We start from the raw sequence: 16,801 nt of genomic DNA on the forward strand, positions 1-16,801 counted from the left end.
TAAAAGGAACCTCCTTCAACCGCCTAAAAGGAACCTCCTTCAACCGCGAACGGACTTGGGCAGTGTAGTTACGTGGCGCAAAACGGCTTCGCGCCCCGTTTTGCGCCACGTAACTATAACGTAGGATAAATAATTTTCAGTAGAATAAAATTCGTAACAGGATTGAAGGTCGCAAACTCCCAGAAAATATAAAATAAAGATTAGAAGGTCTACGAAGAACGCCTCGCAGTCGTCCAATTGAGCTAAAATTTTGCATGTAGGTAGTGTGTGATTTTGAAAACGCAAAAGAGTTGCACTCACTGATGTTGAATTTATAAATAGCACTAATGCTTGCCTATGATAGAAAATTTCACATTTTGTTCTAGATCACAATGTCTGCTGCATCCGTGTCGTGCATTATCTGTAAAGAAATCCTTATCAGTGATGTTGCATCAGGCCCTTGTGGCCATATGTTCCATAACAATTGCATTAAGCAATGGATACAAAAGTAAGTTCTTGTTTTTCGTGCTCTATGTTAATACTTCTTCGTTTACATTGATTTCATCATACACTACAGCATATACAAGTGTGTTGTTACTGGGTCGTTATTGGATAGATCCATATTTGCAGTAGACTGCAAATAGATATATTTATGCACAGTATAGGAGGTATACTGTTTCACAATGCCCTGCACGTAAAAACTGTTTTCAAACTGATATTGTATTGAAAAACATAAGGATCAATCACTGACAAAGTTCTCGTTTTATTCTAGTCGTAATTGTACACAATTATATTAATCACAAAATAAGGATAGTATTGCATTTGACAAATTTGTTTAATTTGAAGGTCTGCCACTTGCCCTCAATGCCGTGCAAAAGTTACCTTGGGTAAAGTATTAAAGTTGTATCCTACATTCACTGATGAAGCTATGGATGACGTGGGTGACCTACATATGCAGCTTGAGGACAGGACACGCAAATTAAAAGAAAGTGAAGAAAAATGCGAGAGCCTTAGTTCGCAACTTGTTAAAACTGAAGCTACACTTGAAAAAACTCGGTAAGTGTTGATGCTATCCAGAGTTACAACATTTGTCTAAGTTTAAAAATACTTCTTTGAAACCTTTTTATTTTTGTTTCATTTATGTAAAAGACAGAAAAGATAACTTACCTTATTATTCTAGAAAGAACAATATTCCAAACTAAAATAAATATTATTTCAGGCAAATGATGTATGAAAACACCATACGTGATATGAGAATCGAGGCGTCTCTTGTCGCTGTGACTGAACAAGCAAAATATTTAAAGGAAGAAAATAAAAAAGTGAAGAAGTTGCAAAAAGAAAATGTTCTTTTGAGCGACAAACTTACAACGTTACATGGGTATTTAAGTTTAAAATTTGTTCATTACTTATTTCTCTTGCCATACAAATAAATATCTTTTGCCAACACATTTTATGCTGCATCTATAAAGGATATGACATTTCTATATGGAGGATATAGAAATGCCATATCCTCCATGTTATTATATTATAGTGTCATTCTTTTAACCAAATTAAAAAACTAAAGGAAATATAAATAATAAAAAAAGCCAACTTTACAAGGAAACGCGAAAAACACTTAACGCTTTAACTGCTTGTCGCGTCTTCTTGTAAAGTTGTTTTTTTTTGGCTTGTACCCATTTTCACTAGAGCTACAGAATATTAGTTTACTATTAATTTGTAGAATTAGTCTCACAGAAACAAACTTAAGAATTATAAGTGTCTTTGAATTTCAATAGCAATTTTGTTCTTAGTATACATACTATAGTTTCTATTTTTAACAATGAAGAAAGTTTGTCTGATTTTTCTCCAGGTTACAAGTAGTCCTGGACGGTACTGAGAAAGATGTTGAAGAAATGACAAAAACATATACTGATATAAAAATGATTGCAACATTTGCAATTGCTTTGAAAAGGTATTGTATTGTTGAGCTCAAAGATATCAATTTTCTTTTCCTTTTTAGTTTTTATGACTATTTATTACCAAGTGACGGGACGAACAAGTCGTGCACCTGATGGTAAGCGACATGCCTGTCTATAACAGTTGCCGTGCCACTCAGAGCTTTAAAACACAAAGATCTGAGGGGCACTGCCACTGCGCCCGTCACCCTGAGACATAAGTTGATAAGTCTTATGTGCATGTAATTTCACCAGCACCCTTACCCTTCAAAACCGGAACACAGTAATGCATCACATTACTGCTTGGCGGCAGAAATAGGTAAGGTGACAGTACTACCCTGGACGAACTCTTTCACAAACTCTACTGCTACTAAAAAAAAAAGCATTACTTACATGCAAGGGCTACCAATTATTTCTGAAACTGAAATGGTCACCACTCTCATCATTCGAAAAAAGATTCTAAAAATGCATGAAGGGCCACCTGTACTGGAAAGCTTCGTATCAATAAATAGAAGTAAGGAAGTCATGTAACCTGTCATAGCTTAGTTTGGAGAATGCTCGCCTCCTTAGTAGGATGGCTTGGGTTTGCATCCTATGCCTGCACTTCTTTGTGTGCTGCTTCTATACGAAGCTTCATCATTTTTGAAGCTGCCGCACGAACGAGGAAACCTGTGCTAAAATTGAACCAGATTCTTTAACCGGGAGATTTTCTTTCATGACAACCTTTTCCTTCCTTCCTTTTCCTTGGATTTCCCCTTCATTATTAGTTGATGCCAGCACTACTGTGAGTCTTACCCAAGCCAAGTAATATTCATGTTAGGTTTATTTTATTAATTATCACTTCGTTTAATGGTTTAAAAAACGTCACAGATTTGCTCGTCGGAGAGAAAGGCTCGTATTAACAACTCTTCAGAGATATGAAAAATTTCCTCATCTGCCATAACTTACTTAGATGAGTGAGAGAGAAGAATATAAATGTTCCAAGGCTGCTAATTGTTTTTGAAACCACTGGTCATTGTCCAGTTATGGTTGTCATGGTCCATCAAGTCTCTACTGAGATATAATGATAATGTTACTCTGCTAAAATCTACTTTTAATGGCAGTTGAGTCTATAGAGTGTCACTGGAATAGCAGTGATGGCATTCATTCAATCACTAACGATCGATTTTTCCTTACTAAAACTACCATGGAAATTACTATGGACGTTTTGATTTATATTTTGTTGAAGCAATTTAGTTTTCAAGTTAAATGCGTTTATGGCAAATAATTAGTAGACTTCGCTACCGACGTGTCATCGACTCGCTATTGAAGAGCAGAATACCAAAAAATTGCAATGGCAGTTGAATACTAGTTTGATAACTGGCAGTGGCGAGGCGTCCATATAACTCGATTTTCACCGGCTTGCCTATTTTCCACGTATTATCATTATACTACATATTGTGCTAAATTTTATGTGTACAATTCGAGACAATGTCCAAGTATGGAGCTTCATTCGCTTCATGCGTCTCTTAATGTGGTCGAGTATTATTTGACAGTAACTGTTTCCGACGGTGTACAGCGCCTAGACGAATTAATATTAGCTGATTTGGGCCCTTGGTTGTGGTGAAAGAAAAAAATAAATGTACATAAGCTTACAAAATGTAAATATTTATTTCAGGGCTCTTACTGACACTGAAAAAGAAAAATCTCAACTGATGGCGAAGCTAAAATTACTTACGCAAGAGTTGCAATTAGAGAAGGGTAAAGGTCAACTGTCAGCGTATGTATAAATAACACTTATATAAATATTTTCATTTAACTAACGAACTTAAAAACGTTTGACCTTAAAATGAGGACGCCCGGTGCAGTCAACCTGCTGCGTATAAGATTGTCAACTTAAGCCACGGTTGTCAGCAGTTCGCACCAAGCGTTTCCACATATTATATGGTGAACGGCTATAGAGTAGAATTCACTGCCTGCAGACTTGTTCCTTGAACGTTATAACTTGAACCTTTTCAAGGGGAGAGTGAATAGGCATTATTTAGGCGTGCATTTTCCGTCGTCGAATTCACCGTCACTTTCCTTAAGGTGAGATGGAGATCAAATGCGCACATATTTTTTATTAAAAAAAATCAATATTGTATTATTCAATAGTAGAAGAAATTAGTAGTTTCAAGTTCCGCAACATGCGACTGTACAAAATACTCCTTCGTTACAATCGGTCTACTTTCACTGTCGGTCCACTTTCACTATTCGTCTGCTTTCCCGATCGGTCACTTGTCCAAATGGTCCACTTTCCCGATTTGTCTATTTCCCATTTCGTCTACTTTCTCGATCGGTCCACTTTCGCAATTCGTCAACTTTCCCGATCGGTCCACTCGTTTTTCTCGATTCGTCCATTTCCCATTTCGTCTACTTTCCAGATCTGTCTACTTTCTCGATCGGTCCACTTGTCCAAATGTCCACCTTTTAAGCATGTAAATTAATACAATTTTACAAAAAAAAATCCGTTTTACAAATTTTCGAACGTAGTTTATAATTTGATAATTGCAGATTGTCATGCTGCTTTACGTTAACTATGATTTGAAAAAATTATTATCAAGTAGACTGTTCGTTTTTAACCGACTTGAAAAACGGAGTAAGTCTCAATTCGACTGTATTTTTTGTATGTATGTTATGCGATAACTCATTTGCGGCATTTGTTTTGGCAACCGATTTCGATGATTCTTTTTTTTGTTGGAAAGAAAGTAGCTCGTAGTGATCCCATTTAAATTTGAAGAAAATATTCCACCTCAAAGGGTGGCAAACTAAGGGGTGAGTCCGGTTTCGCGCATTTTCCGCTAACCGATTTCAATAAAACTTGGCAAATAGATGTAATTCCACAAACTTTTAAGGTCGGTTTTTTTAGTACTCTACTGTGATTATCTATAGATGCATCATAAAGTAGACCTATCGGGAAAGTAGACCGACCGGGGAAATTGACCAAATGGGAAAGTAGACCAAATAGGAAAGTAGATCAAACAGGAAATTAGACGAAATGGGAAAGTGGACCAAACAGGAAAGTAGACGAAATGGGAAATAGAGGAATCGGGAAAAACAAGTGTACCAATCGGGAAAGTAGACGAATAGTGAAAGTGGACCGGTCGGGAAAGTAGATCAATGCGTGATGTTTCATTCTCCAACTTGTTTTCAGTAGGCGTTCTCCAGATTATGACTCATTGCAAGACACTCATAGAAGCCCTTTGGTTAAAAAATCATCACCGCAGAAACGTAATCCTAAAATGAAGGCAAAAACTGCTGCTCACGTAGAACCGAATGAATATCTAAAAAAAAGGAAAATCACTTCATACAGTAGCGACATGGATGGCGATAGCAGTGATAGCGTCGATAGCAATATCGAACTCTATAGGCAGATCCGCCCGGTTAGTACCTCCACTTTAGAAACTTACTTTGTATTTAGATCATAGTTTGCCAAACCCTACTGCCCTCTAGGACTCTTCAGCGCCAACTGGAGCCTCGGAAGCAATTGAGGGCGTTGACGCTGTCCAGGTGGTGCTACCGCATTTGAAAAAAAAAATCAGAATTATCTATATAAACTACACGACATTATATAGATTTTAAGGCTTTCGTGGTTATTCACGAAATGATTATCATTAATTTCAGGCTTTTTTATCATTAGTTCCAAAATATCGGGAAAATAAAAAGAAGTCATACCGTGTTAAGAAGCCTGAAATTAGTGATAATCATACACTACATCATGACATACAGTTAATATAACCTAGAAAATAATTATTAAGAGAGTCGCAATTTGTCAGTTTTGAGTTAAATTTTGTTTCGGAAATATTTAGTGTTAATATCTCAAAAAATTGGATATAAAACTTTGTGCTGACTTTTCCAAACTGTGTTTTTCAAAAATGTGATACCATTTTCTATAGATTTTACAAAACAACGACTATGGAAAAATACTGATATTAAAAAGTTATATAAAAGATGAGTAATAGGTTAGCGTGGTATGGCCATATCAATCTCTTGAGGAAGGTCAAAGAAAAGATAGATAGATTGATGACTTGGATGGATGGCGTGAGTATGGAATTGACGGCTGATTGATGAAAAATACATGTTGTGCCGACCTCACCTAGCGTGGTATAAGGACAGAAGATTAGGAATGAAGAAGTCTCACGGGCCCACTGCTCTGCCTGTTCTTAAACTTTAACGAAACCAATGTCGAAATCTAACTTGTCAACGTTTACTTTAGTTATTATTGGTAATAATGTATCATTTTTGTTATACTTGCAGAGACGTGTGGCGCAGAATAGTCCATACTCTCCTTACGTGCAAGTCAAGCAGGGGTGGCTTGGCACTATAATGAATAAGAACAAAAAACTGGCACCAAAAGCCAAGCAAAATCGTTAGGTTGAGCACAATCAACTGTTACAATTGTACGTATAGAGTCATAATTACAGGCAGTATTAATATTGTACTATTGTCGTCAATCGTTTGCCGCTTTCAATTTTCAAGTCTAACAGAAAATACTAAAAGTGGTCTTAACCAGGTAAGGCTGAAACTGGGTTTAAGGTGTGTGTATAAGTATGTGATTTAGATTTTCATTAATAGGATTTGTTTCTATCATTCCTTTGATCATTGCTGCATTTAGATCTTGCACCATTCCATGTTATTAAAAACCATCCACATGAAACTTGAAGAATCATTTTATTAATTATTCTTCAAGTTGTAAAAATGTAAAACATTGTAATAAGTACAATGTATGTACAACAATGTAAAAATTTAAATCCGAAATAATTTATTTGACTGGCAGTACAAAATAAACGAAAATACAATTTAATAATAAACACGTCAGATGGGATAGGTTATTTTCAATCGTATTTTCGCTTAGCTATAGGCTCAACTCACACTGGCGCAGAGTCGAAGCGTCGCGTCGCGTCGCGTCCTGTTTTTCAACTACACCGCCTGGCAATGCGCGTCGACGCGCGACGACGCTCGCATTAGTGCGCCGGGATCACAGTGTGGTCGGCGTCTGACGCCTCACGGCGCCCAAGTGCGTTGCAAAACACAAATTAATAATGGGAAAATAGAGATGAATATGCTATAGTCGAAAAACATGATGCATCGCGACGCTGCGACTCTGCGCCAGTGTGTGTTGAGCCTTACAGTAGGAAGTACATTTATTTATATTAACTACTTCCATGGCTTAATGGTTACCATCCTGGTCTGCCACACAGAGGTTCCGGGTTCGATTCCTGGGCGATATGTTTGTTTGGCGTGCATCTATTTCTCTCGTGAGTTTGGGTGTAATTTGTGGTTGTCTATGTGTGTGTCCATGGCAACCGCGATACAGGGTTGCCCTAGTTCAGGGCTATGGGTGTCTGCGTTATTATTATTCTTATTATTTCAGACACTGTTCTCACTGATATTCTGACAGAGCCCAGAGCTCATAAAAAAAAATTCAACACACGTACACATAGACATCATACTATTGATAATTAAAATACAATTTGAACATATTCATGAACAACGCAAAATAAATTACAAGAAACCTATGCTGCAGCCGCGCCACTACTAATTTTCATATTTAGAAGCGCAGATACAGCGCCACTTTTGCAGTCACAATTAGTGAACTATATTGCTGAAGCGTGGCTGCAGCACCACTGTAGCATTCTAAGTCGTCGTGGTGTAAGGCACCCCTAAACAGATGTCTCATTATATTCCGATAAAAATCGATAATGTTGGAAAGCGACATAAAACTCGAATTATAACACTGAGGAAGTTACGTAAATAATGATCTGAACATCTACTTATCAATAATATCACTCATAATGGACAGAACGCTGTCCACGCTGTAAACGTATTTATTTATTAGTATGTTAAGAAAATTAAAACTGATATGAATAGTGTAAGTAATTAAGTGTTAGATTTAAAACGTAAGTGTCAAAACAGAACAAAGAAAATAAGTGAGATTTTAGTTTTGTAATGTTGGGCCTCCGTGAAGACGGGAGGTATGGGAGAAGATTGCGTGTGGCATTGGCGACACGTTGCTATTATAACGTTTAACGTCGTTATGCATTAACTTTCTATTATCCTTATGGTCTATTAGAGACCAAGTTTACGTTGACGCAATTTAGAATGTAAACAGCGTCCCTTACTACAGCGTCACCATAATCGAATATTAGAAATTTGACTAAAAAACCGTCATTCTAGTTGCAAAAGACAAGATTTAGTCGGTCGCCATTTTAAAGACACCATGCGCCAAATTCTGCAAGTCATTGCAATTCCATTGATCTAGTTGCAATGGCAGTTGAATCTCAGTGGAATGGCAATGATGGCATATTAATTCATTCAATTACTAAACATCGATGTTGCCTTATTTAAAACTACCATGGAAATTACTATGCATATCTTAATTTTTATCTCGTTCAAACAGCCATTTAGTCTTCCAAATTAAATATATAAGATCAAAACACTGCGCCATCCACTCGTCATTGAAGAGCAGAATGCTAAAAAGTTGCAATGGCCCAAGTCTGCAAATTTTAAATCATCTCAGTGAATTATGATGTTTTTATTTTGATAATACACACGCAAGTTACAATAAAAGCTTACAATAAATTTTTTTTTGATAAAAACAGTACAGATGAAGGGCACTGGGACCCCACAGGCCAAGGGTTTCGACTCCAAAGGCAGTAAATAGATAGCCGAGCCGAGATGCTGGTACTTATTACTTTTTGTTCTTTCCACCAGCTCGGCTGCGGACCCAGCCCTCTTGATGGTGTGTATTTCACGATGATATATTCGAGTAATTAAATAATAAAAATTGTCACCAAAATTGAGTACAAAAACCTTACCTGAAAATTACTGAATGAATGAATGCCATCACTGCAATTCCACTAACACTGAACTATCATTGCAACTAGATTTTAGCAGAATTGAAATTATTATCATACTTGCAGTGTAATCTCAATGGAGTCCCAATGAAATTACAACGGTAAGTTGTTTTGAAGAAAATTAGCAGAATTGGGGTGCTTTTTACTCCATGCTTAGATCTGATTGTACTAAAAAGGTAGTAATAGTAACGTGGTTTACTCGTTTCTAGTCGTAAAAACCTAGATTGAAGTCTTTACATTCGCATGGAATTAGATAATTTCGGGTGTACTATTTTTCAGCTTGAGAACCACAGTTCCAGTTTCGGATTCTTATGATAAAGATGTGAATTTGTCGGTTCTAGACGCAATAATTTAGAAGTAGTCTGTCTTATAATTCTTAGGAAAATCATATTCAGATATCGGACTTAATATATTTTTTTGCCAATAAAACAGTTTACATCACGATTTAATGACAAGTCAAATTTTAAATGCTCGATTATGGTCACGCTGGAATAAGGCACGGAAATAAACAACAGCCGCTGGGTTGGACCATTATATTACGCCTTGTAAAGGTCGACAGAAAAAGCTTGTAAATACGAGCTTTTTCAAGGATTTTTTACGGAGAAATATGTTTATATTTTTTCGAACTCTAATGAAATATACATTTAGATTGAGAAAAGACTGCGGTTTGTATAAACAATTTTACAAATAGAAAAAGTATTGTCTCTTTTCAACTTCTTATTGCATCGATGGCACTGTAATAAAGCTGCCCGCGTCTGTAACCGCCATGTCAGCGTGCTTTAGAACCAATAGAGGGTGAAATGAATGACAAAGTTTACATTTGTAAAATCAGATATCGCAACCAATATATTTTATTTAACTCTAGCTTCTATGGATACATTTTCCTTTGGAAAGGTTTGGTAATTTATTGCATTTTTCACTTTACTACATAAACTTATAAATACGTACTTTCAAATAAATGTTTATTGTGATGTAATCAAGATGTACTTAATAAAGAATTTCATGATATCAAATTGGTCTATATTATTTGTACCCTTGTGTTGTGTTTCGAACTCGCAGGACCCATCGTACCACTAAGCAAACCACTGGTAGTGTGGTGGGTATTTTTTAAATCCCTACCGTCCTACCAAATCGTAGTTCGATAATAGTGTGGCACCCATGAGTAAAAAATATTTTTATAACACAAAATTTTATTATAATGAAAAGTAAGATCATAATCTCACATGACGGTAAGTGCTGATATAGTCGAGAACCGAACTTAATTGCCGAGAAGGTCGTGTCCGTCAGTATGGCTGGACCAAACGAGATGTACAAATCAAACTGTGCTCATTATTCACTACCTCTATTTTCTACTATTTAGTAACTTTACTGACATATTTCTACCTTTGCGCTAACTGAAATATTAAAGAAATTAAGTGGCCAGCCATTCTGACGTCTGGTTGGCTGGACCACTTTACGTTTTTCATGGTTCCAGCAGTATATAATTTATATTTTTTATATAACTTTACTACCGAATTTCTACCTAAACACTTTTTTTTCACTATTTTAGGAAGCTTCTATAAAAAGTTATCTAAAAAAATAATAAAACGCCTTTGTAAAAGGTGTCTTCTAAAAAGACAGTTGATTTTCTCAAAAAAATGTATGTTTAGGTAGAAATTCGGTAGTAAATAATTATATAAAGAAAGTAAATTATATACTGCTAGAACCATGAAAAACGTAAAGTGGTCCAGCCAACCTGACGGACACGAAAATCTCTATTTACTGACTTGATACTAGGAAAATGAAAATTATACTTCTAGTAAATATTTTATTTATTTATAACATAAATAACAATTACAAACTTAACTAATTCGAATGTAAACATTCAATGTAATAATTAGGTTCTTAATAAGTAAATACAGGTTTTGTGGAGACGAGGCACTTATGCTGTGTTCAGGGTCCATATCGTTGGCTGAATTCGAAAACCTCGTAATCTCCATTAATGACTACTCGGTAGGCACAAAAAACAGAATATGTAGAAATAATTATGTAACAATCTATGATTATAGCTTTATAACTAAAAGATGGTGTACAAACTATACTTTAACCTTTAATTAACAGATATTACGCTTGAAGTGTAAAAAAGGGATTTCATCCAGAAACGGAGTTACGAGGTTTTTAAATTTAGTCGACGATATACAGGGTGTAATCGTTAAGGGTGGTCAGGCGATTATATCGTAAATATAAGAGATATCAAAAACTTTTAAACTGATATCGAAAGTATTCATAGAGGCTTTAGTTTCGAAATTTCAAATAACTGCTTCGAATACAAAATTTTGCACTTCAAAATAAACACCATTTTATTTTTGTTCAATTAAAAGACAATTTTATTGCTTTATTTATAACAGTTTCGTTATCTGTAAACTTATTGTTACCTCATAAAGAAGGTCAACTAAAGTGTTTAACGATACAATTTCTAGTTTTATTTAAAAAAAGGTTTAGATGTCAATTTTCTTAGTAGCTTACGTACTTTTGATATCATTGTCTCTACCACGAGTTTACTGTGACAGTCGTCGATAGCGACCGCGTAAATTACTTCACAGTTTTGTATGGCAAATTATACACAACAGAAGAAACAACATTTATGTATACAAACATTTTACGCAATTGCTAGTAATCTCATAGTCGAGGCACAGTTTAAAGATTTTTGATATCTTTTATATATACGGAATAATCGCCTGGGCGCACTTAACGATTACATTACAACCTGTATAATACGTTCTACATTTTGACATAATATTTATATCAAGTAATGGAGAACCCTTTTTTTTGTAAAAGACAGTTTATTTTCAATAGGTATATATTATCTATTTTTGGCACGTGGATGTTGACCATAAAATAGCAATTAGAAATAATTGATTCAATTAATATAGAGCAATAAATACAACAATTAACTGTAAATGCATTGTTCGGATTAACACTAACAAAGTATTTGTGTAATTGTATTATCTAGTTCTTATTAGAGTTTACAATTTTTTCTAAACTCTGACGTAATTTCTTCTTTATAAAAACACGTTTTAATGAATGGCATTGCTTAATAAATTGCCAAAAAAAACATAAATAAATACAGGTTATCTTCAATAACTTAAAATGTAATATTCCCTACTGAAAAACATCATTCTGCAAAGTTACAGTGCGTAGACATTACAATTAAAGGTTTCTAAATTGCATAGCAATTTTTCAGTTACTCACAATTGTATTTTTATAGACAGGAATGAATTTTTTCGGTAGTCTATTTGTTTTATATGTAATAGATAAAAATAGTTCCTCCTAATTTATTTTTTGTTTTATTGCTATTGACATTTTCCTCGGATATATCGTCAGTATTTTGTAAAAAAGGTAAGCGACATTTCGTAATTTTTCATGGGAGCAAGTTGTATTTTTATTCAAAATGTTTACTTTCTGTTTTCAAATTCAATTTTTGTTTTAATTAAGTTAAAATATGACGTTAATATTTTAAAACCGTGCCGTTAAAACCTAAAACCGACTGCCCCGACTAATCTACGAAATGTCGCTTATTAAGCCCATTCTACAAAACATCGATGATATTTAAAGTGAGGCTTCTAATATCTTTGTGACAGTATGGGAAAAACAAATACCGTTTTTTAACCGGCTTCAAAAGAAGGAGGAGGTTCTCAATTCGGCTGTGTTTTTTTTCTTGCATGAATGTTACGCGATAACTCCGAAAATTTGTGAATCGACTTCGATGATACTTTTTTTTGTTGGAAAGAAGCACCTCAGATGTGGTCCCATTTAAATTTGAAGAAAATATTCCACCTGTCAAGGTGGCAAACTAGGGGCGAATGATTTTTGAGGTCGTTTTTTTTTTGTTCCATGATGTCTTTAGTGTCCGTTCTCTATCTATGGTTTCGTTCCAAATGAAATACGTGGGTAAAACGCTAATGAAATATCTAAGAAAAGAAATCATAATTAAAAATGTAAAATTCATAATTATGATAAATGCATTAACTTACAAAGTTAATAATCAAATATCAATAATCATCAAAGTATGTGTTCTAGACTACTTATTTTTTGTGTCATGTTTTATTTGAGATCTAGCCATGTTAAGAAATGTTTTTACAGACCATGGATATTCTGGTCAAGTTTAATTCGAATAGACAAAATTGGTATAAATATAAAGGGCCCACATTATGAGTTTGATGTGGGCCAATCAATTCTATTCACAGTGGTTGAAATATTTTCAGTCACAGTTCTTAAAATAATTGGACAATCTAAAAAATCTGTGAAATGCGTTGATGAAGTTGGGGCGCTGAAGATAGGGGGTTGGTGACTAACTCCACGGACAGAGCTTGCTTAAATAAGAGGAAAGGATTCTAGTTAAAATCTTATCTACGAATACTTATTTAAAAAATTCGTTCTAGCCTTACTTAGAAACGTATAAAAAATGCTTTTTAAACAATTTTTTGTTACACTCTCTTTTTTATATTTTGTACATTACTACAAAGAAAACGTTAACGGTTACTATATTGTTGGTGGCGGGTCAATTAATTTGGCGCCAAATCTTAGAGGTTTCTTTTCTGGATATTGTCATCGGCAATCCATTACACGTCTCTCTACTAACACAGGTCTCCTATAAGGTTTTGTTCTCCACGCTCTGGCTTAATGAAGTTGGGGATGTTAAACTTTTTCCATCATAACCTGTATGGTTTCACCACAAGTTTCAAATTCAAAGTTAACATGGGGATCGACCTTTGAAATAAGTAGCATCCGTTTATATCCATCCGTCTATATAGATGTAGGTACCATAAATCTCAGATGGTACGTACATAGACGATCATCGATTGTATACATGGAGCTATAACACTATAAAGAAGAAATTCAGATGAACCTTATTTGTAATTTCGCATATGAAATTCATGAGAATTTTGTATCGGTACATTTCAATTACCGCATAATACGGTGTAGTAAGTATACTTGTTTTGATAGGTAGACAATTTTTTTTTATATATTACATTCGACTGAACTGGCAACCGGTACTATCTCAATTTCGACAAGTTTACAGGTGAAGAAAAAACTTGTTTGCGTCATTCATATAGCATCTGGTTTATTAAATAAAAATAAATAGTTTTTAAATATTTTTATTAAACATGTTACTAAAAACAATGAAATTCTTGCAACGCTGCGGAGTATGAAATAGAATAAAATTGTATTGAAAAGTGAAATCTTTAGAAAATTGAAATAGTACCGGTTGCCAGTTCATAGTCGAATATATTATACTAGTCGTAAGACAAAGTTGTTTGTTGTGAAATATAAAATAAGCATCTTGAATTTGTACCCTTGCCACAAGCGTTATTCCACGAATACTATCATTCTAATTGTTGCCTATAGAATACATAAATTAACTTACATTTCGTTGTATATGATGTCCAGGCCTGAGACGTTGACGGACCAATTCAAATTACGACACGGTTGGACGACGTGTTGGTTTTATTGTGATCGGCAATGTAATACAAATAAGCGTTATTCCAACAGACGATAATTTAAGCTTGTGGTATAGTCGTTGTATAGTGAGTACTAAAACTAGAGTTTAATAAAGTAATATGCGCTTTTCGACTTGCTTACGGCATATTGGACATACGGTGATGCGGTCGCCGCACATCTGGCACATCCCGTGCCCGCATAGGAAGATCATATTCTTCAGGCGGTCCAGGCAGATGGGGCACATTGTCTGCGGCACACAATTAAGTATATTAATAAAACCATCATTTAAAAACATTACATCCAGATGAAACTTTTAAGCTAAAACAAATACGTGAAGACACTTATAACACAGGCGGGTGTGGTTTAACCACACTCCGTTATATGTGAGCCTATTATGGCGTCGACAGTCTTACACATGCAAAATGCTACGTGATTATGTTGGGTCACCTGTTCTTTGATGTCCTGCAGCTGCTGTTGCAGCTTCTGCACATCGGGTGTGGGAACGGGTGGCGTGGCGGATGTTGCTGGGGGCGCGGGTGGCGCCGGGCGAGATCCGTTGTTCATGTGGTAGGGTGCCGCCGGCAGCGGAGCCGGCTGGCCCTTGTTCACCTGCACTTGCGCCAGATTGCTGCTGCCCTCCTTCTCAACTGAACATTGAACAATATTTTCGTTTCGTATTTTGCGTTTCTACGAATAACTAAGTCGGGAGGCAAAAGCTTAGTTACAAGGAGGAACTTACAGTCCATTTTGTGAAGGTTGTGCGTGTTGGAAGTGGAGGTGGACGCGATCGGGGCGGGCGCGGGGCCGGAGGAGGGCCCGGGCGCGGCGGCCGAGGGCGGCGACGCGGGCTGCTGCAGCGGCGTGCGGCACGTCACGCACTTGCGCATGAGCGGCGCGCAGGCGGCGCACGCGCACACGTCGCCGCACGGCCGGAACACCACCGTGGCCGCCGCCTCCGAGCACACCACGCACTCGCCCACGCGCTGCCGCGCCTCCACCGCCGCGCGGCACACGAGGCACTTTTTCACCTGTCGCCCGAACGTGTACGTCAGTGTCGAGTTCTATTGCTGGCGTAGTGGGTCATCAACGTCGACGCGCAAATCTTACCCTGGCAGCGCACACGTTGCAGCAGCAGATATGCCCGCAAGGGCGGAACAGCGTGTCGCGCTTGGCGTCGGAGCAAACGAGGCACTCGTCGGCGGTGGGGTCGCTGGTGTAGGTCGGGGGCGCATCGGCGGGCGGAGGCGCCGCGGCGGCGGACGCTTGCTCGCCTTCGCTCGCGACCGCAGCCTCTCCCCCTAAACCCGCGCCCTCCTTGCGGCAAGTTGTTAAAGTCTTGCACAGGTTCGGGTCGGGGCACAGATCCAGTGGCGTTTGACCTGAAGGACACGATTTTCAATGATTTTTATTATATATTACTTATTTCATTTCCTACAAATTGGTAACGATAGTAAGTAACGCTTAACGAATACCTTTCTTGTTCTTAACGGAGAGATCGGCGCCATGCGCAGCGAGGAAGCAGGCGATGGAAGCAGAAGACTTCTTGTCGTGCGTGTGCGCCAGACCGCTGAGCAATGCTGTGTCACGTGCATCCTGCAGCCGTCGCAGTTGCTGTAACGTATGGTGCCGCAGCGCCTCGTGTAAAGGCGTGTCGCCATCCTGGAATGTGAAGTTTCATGATTTAGAAAAAATATTGTAACACCAATCAATGTCTCTCCGGACCATACTCCTTGAAAGTTCTATTTCAGTCCACAGGCTGGGCTGTTCTGTATGTATTAACTACAAATTGCGTGGAGCTTCAATTTCGCATAGCGTAGAAAAGCTTCGTATTGCGATACCGGGTAAGCAATTGATGATAACCATCTGAAACTCATAAACGCCTATTCGGAATTTATACACGGACTACTATAACTGACCGATTTTAAATGTAAGTGTATGTTAGGGCGCGTTCTCACTTGTCGTTGTCGTGTAGTTTGCAGTGTCGTGGCTTGTATATTTAAATGAAGTTGTTCACATATAGCACGACACGATTAACTGTCGTTCACGATTTTTTATCGTTACAACGATAAATGGTCGTCACAGTGGTAACAGCTGGAACGACAGTCGTCAGACGATAAAAAAACGGCACGATAAAACGTGACGACAGATTGTGGCAGCTCCTATTGTCGTCACGTTTTATCGTGTCGTTGTCGTTTTATTTATCTCGGTCCGCACGTGTTCTGCTCCCTGCCCTCCCCTCTCGTACCCCGCGCCCTCTGCTCGCTTTGCAGTAGCGTTGAGTCGTAGCCCGAGATGGGCAAGGAAGCTGTCGTGAAACGATAAATTGTCGTCACGATCTTGTGCGAACATTTAGTCACGACAAATCGTTCAACGATAAAAAATCGTCCACGACAGATAGTCGTGATATGGGAATAGGCTAGACACGACAGTCGTCCAATGATAATAAAACGTGACGACATAATGGGAACGCGCCCACATGGGAACAGGCTAAACACGACAGTCGTCCAACGATAATAAAACGTGACGACATAA

At 37.3% G+C, this 16,801-nt stretch overlaps 2 protein-coding genes across 2 annotated transcripts in view; one reads left to right on the plus strand and one right to left on the minus strand.

The window, feature by feature from the left end:
- The window catches only part of LOC113236018 (E3 ubiquitin-protein ligase TRAIP-like), an 8,094-nt gene extending 1,270 nt beyond the window's left edge, over nucleotides 1-6,824 (plus strand). The window contains exons 2-8 of the mRNA XM_026471954.1: nucleotides 366-487; nucleotides 826-1,035; nucleotides 1,199-1,357; nucleotides 1,829-1,930; nucleotides 3,571-3,672; nucleotides 5,086-5,314; nucleotides 6,189-6,824. Of these exons, the coding sequence (XP_026327739.1) occupies nucleotides 372-487; nucleotides 826-1,035; nucleotides 1,199-1,357; nucleotides 1,829-1,930; nucleotides 3,571-3,672; nucleotides 5,086-5,314; nucleotides 6,189-6,305 (1,035 nt within the window). The 5' untranslated portion in view covers nucleotides 366-371 and the 3' untranslated portion in view covers nucleotides 6,306-6,824. The remainder of the gene's footprint in view (nucleotides 1-365; nucleotides 488-825; nucleotides 1,036-1,198; nucleotides 1,358-1,828; nucleotides 1,931-3,570; nucleotides 3,673-5,085; nucleotides 5,315-6,188) is intronic.
- Nucleotides 6,825-13,975: 7,151 nt separating this feature from the next.
- Nucleotides 13,976-16,801, minus strand: part of LOC113232088 (E3 ubiquitin-protein ligase MIB1) — a 154,203-nt gene continuing 151,377 nt past the window's right edge. The window contains exons 13-17 of the mRNA XM_026466719.1: nucleotides 15,742-15,928; nucleotides 15,377-15,648; nucleotides 15,009-15,297; nucleotides 14,717-14,916; nucleotides 13,976-14,516 (exon numbers count right to left, since the gene is read on the minus strand). Of these exons, the coding sequence (XP_026322504.1) occupies nucleotides 14,376-14,516; nucleotides 14,717-14,916; nucleotides 15,009-15,297; nucleotides 15,377-15,648; nucleotides 15,742-15,928 (1,089 nt within the window). The 3' untranslated portion in view covers nucleotides 13,976-14,375. The remainder of the gene's footprint in view (nucleotides 14,517-14,716; nucleotides 14,917-15,008; nucleotides 15,298-15,376; nucleotides 15,649-15,741; nucleotides 15,929-16,801) is intronic.

The sequence above is a fragment of the Hyposmocoma kahamanoa genome, unplaced genomic scaffold (genome assembly GCF_003589595.1).
Source record: "Hyposmocoma kahamanoa isolate Upper Pololo Valley unplaced genomic scaffold, ASM358959v1 102, whole genome shotgun sequence".
Taxonomy (NCBI): Eukaryota; Metazoa; Arthropoda; class Insecta; order Lepidoptera; family Cosmopterigidae; genus Hyposmocoma; species Hyposmocoma kahamanoa.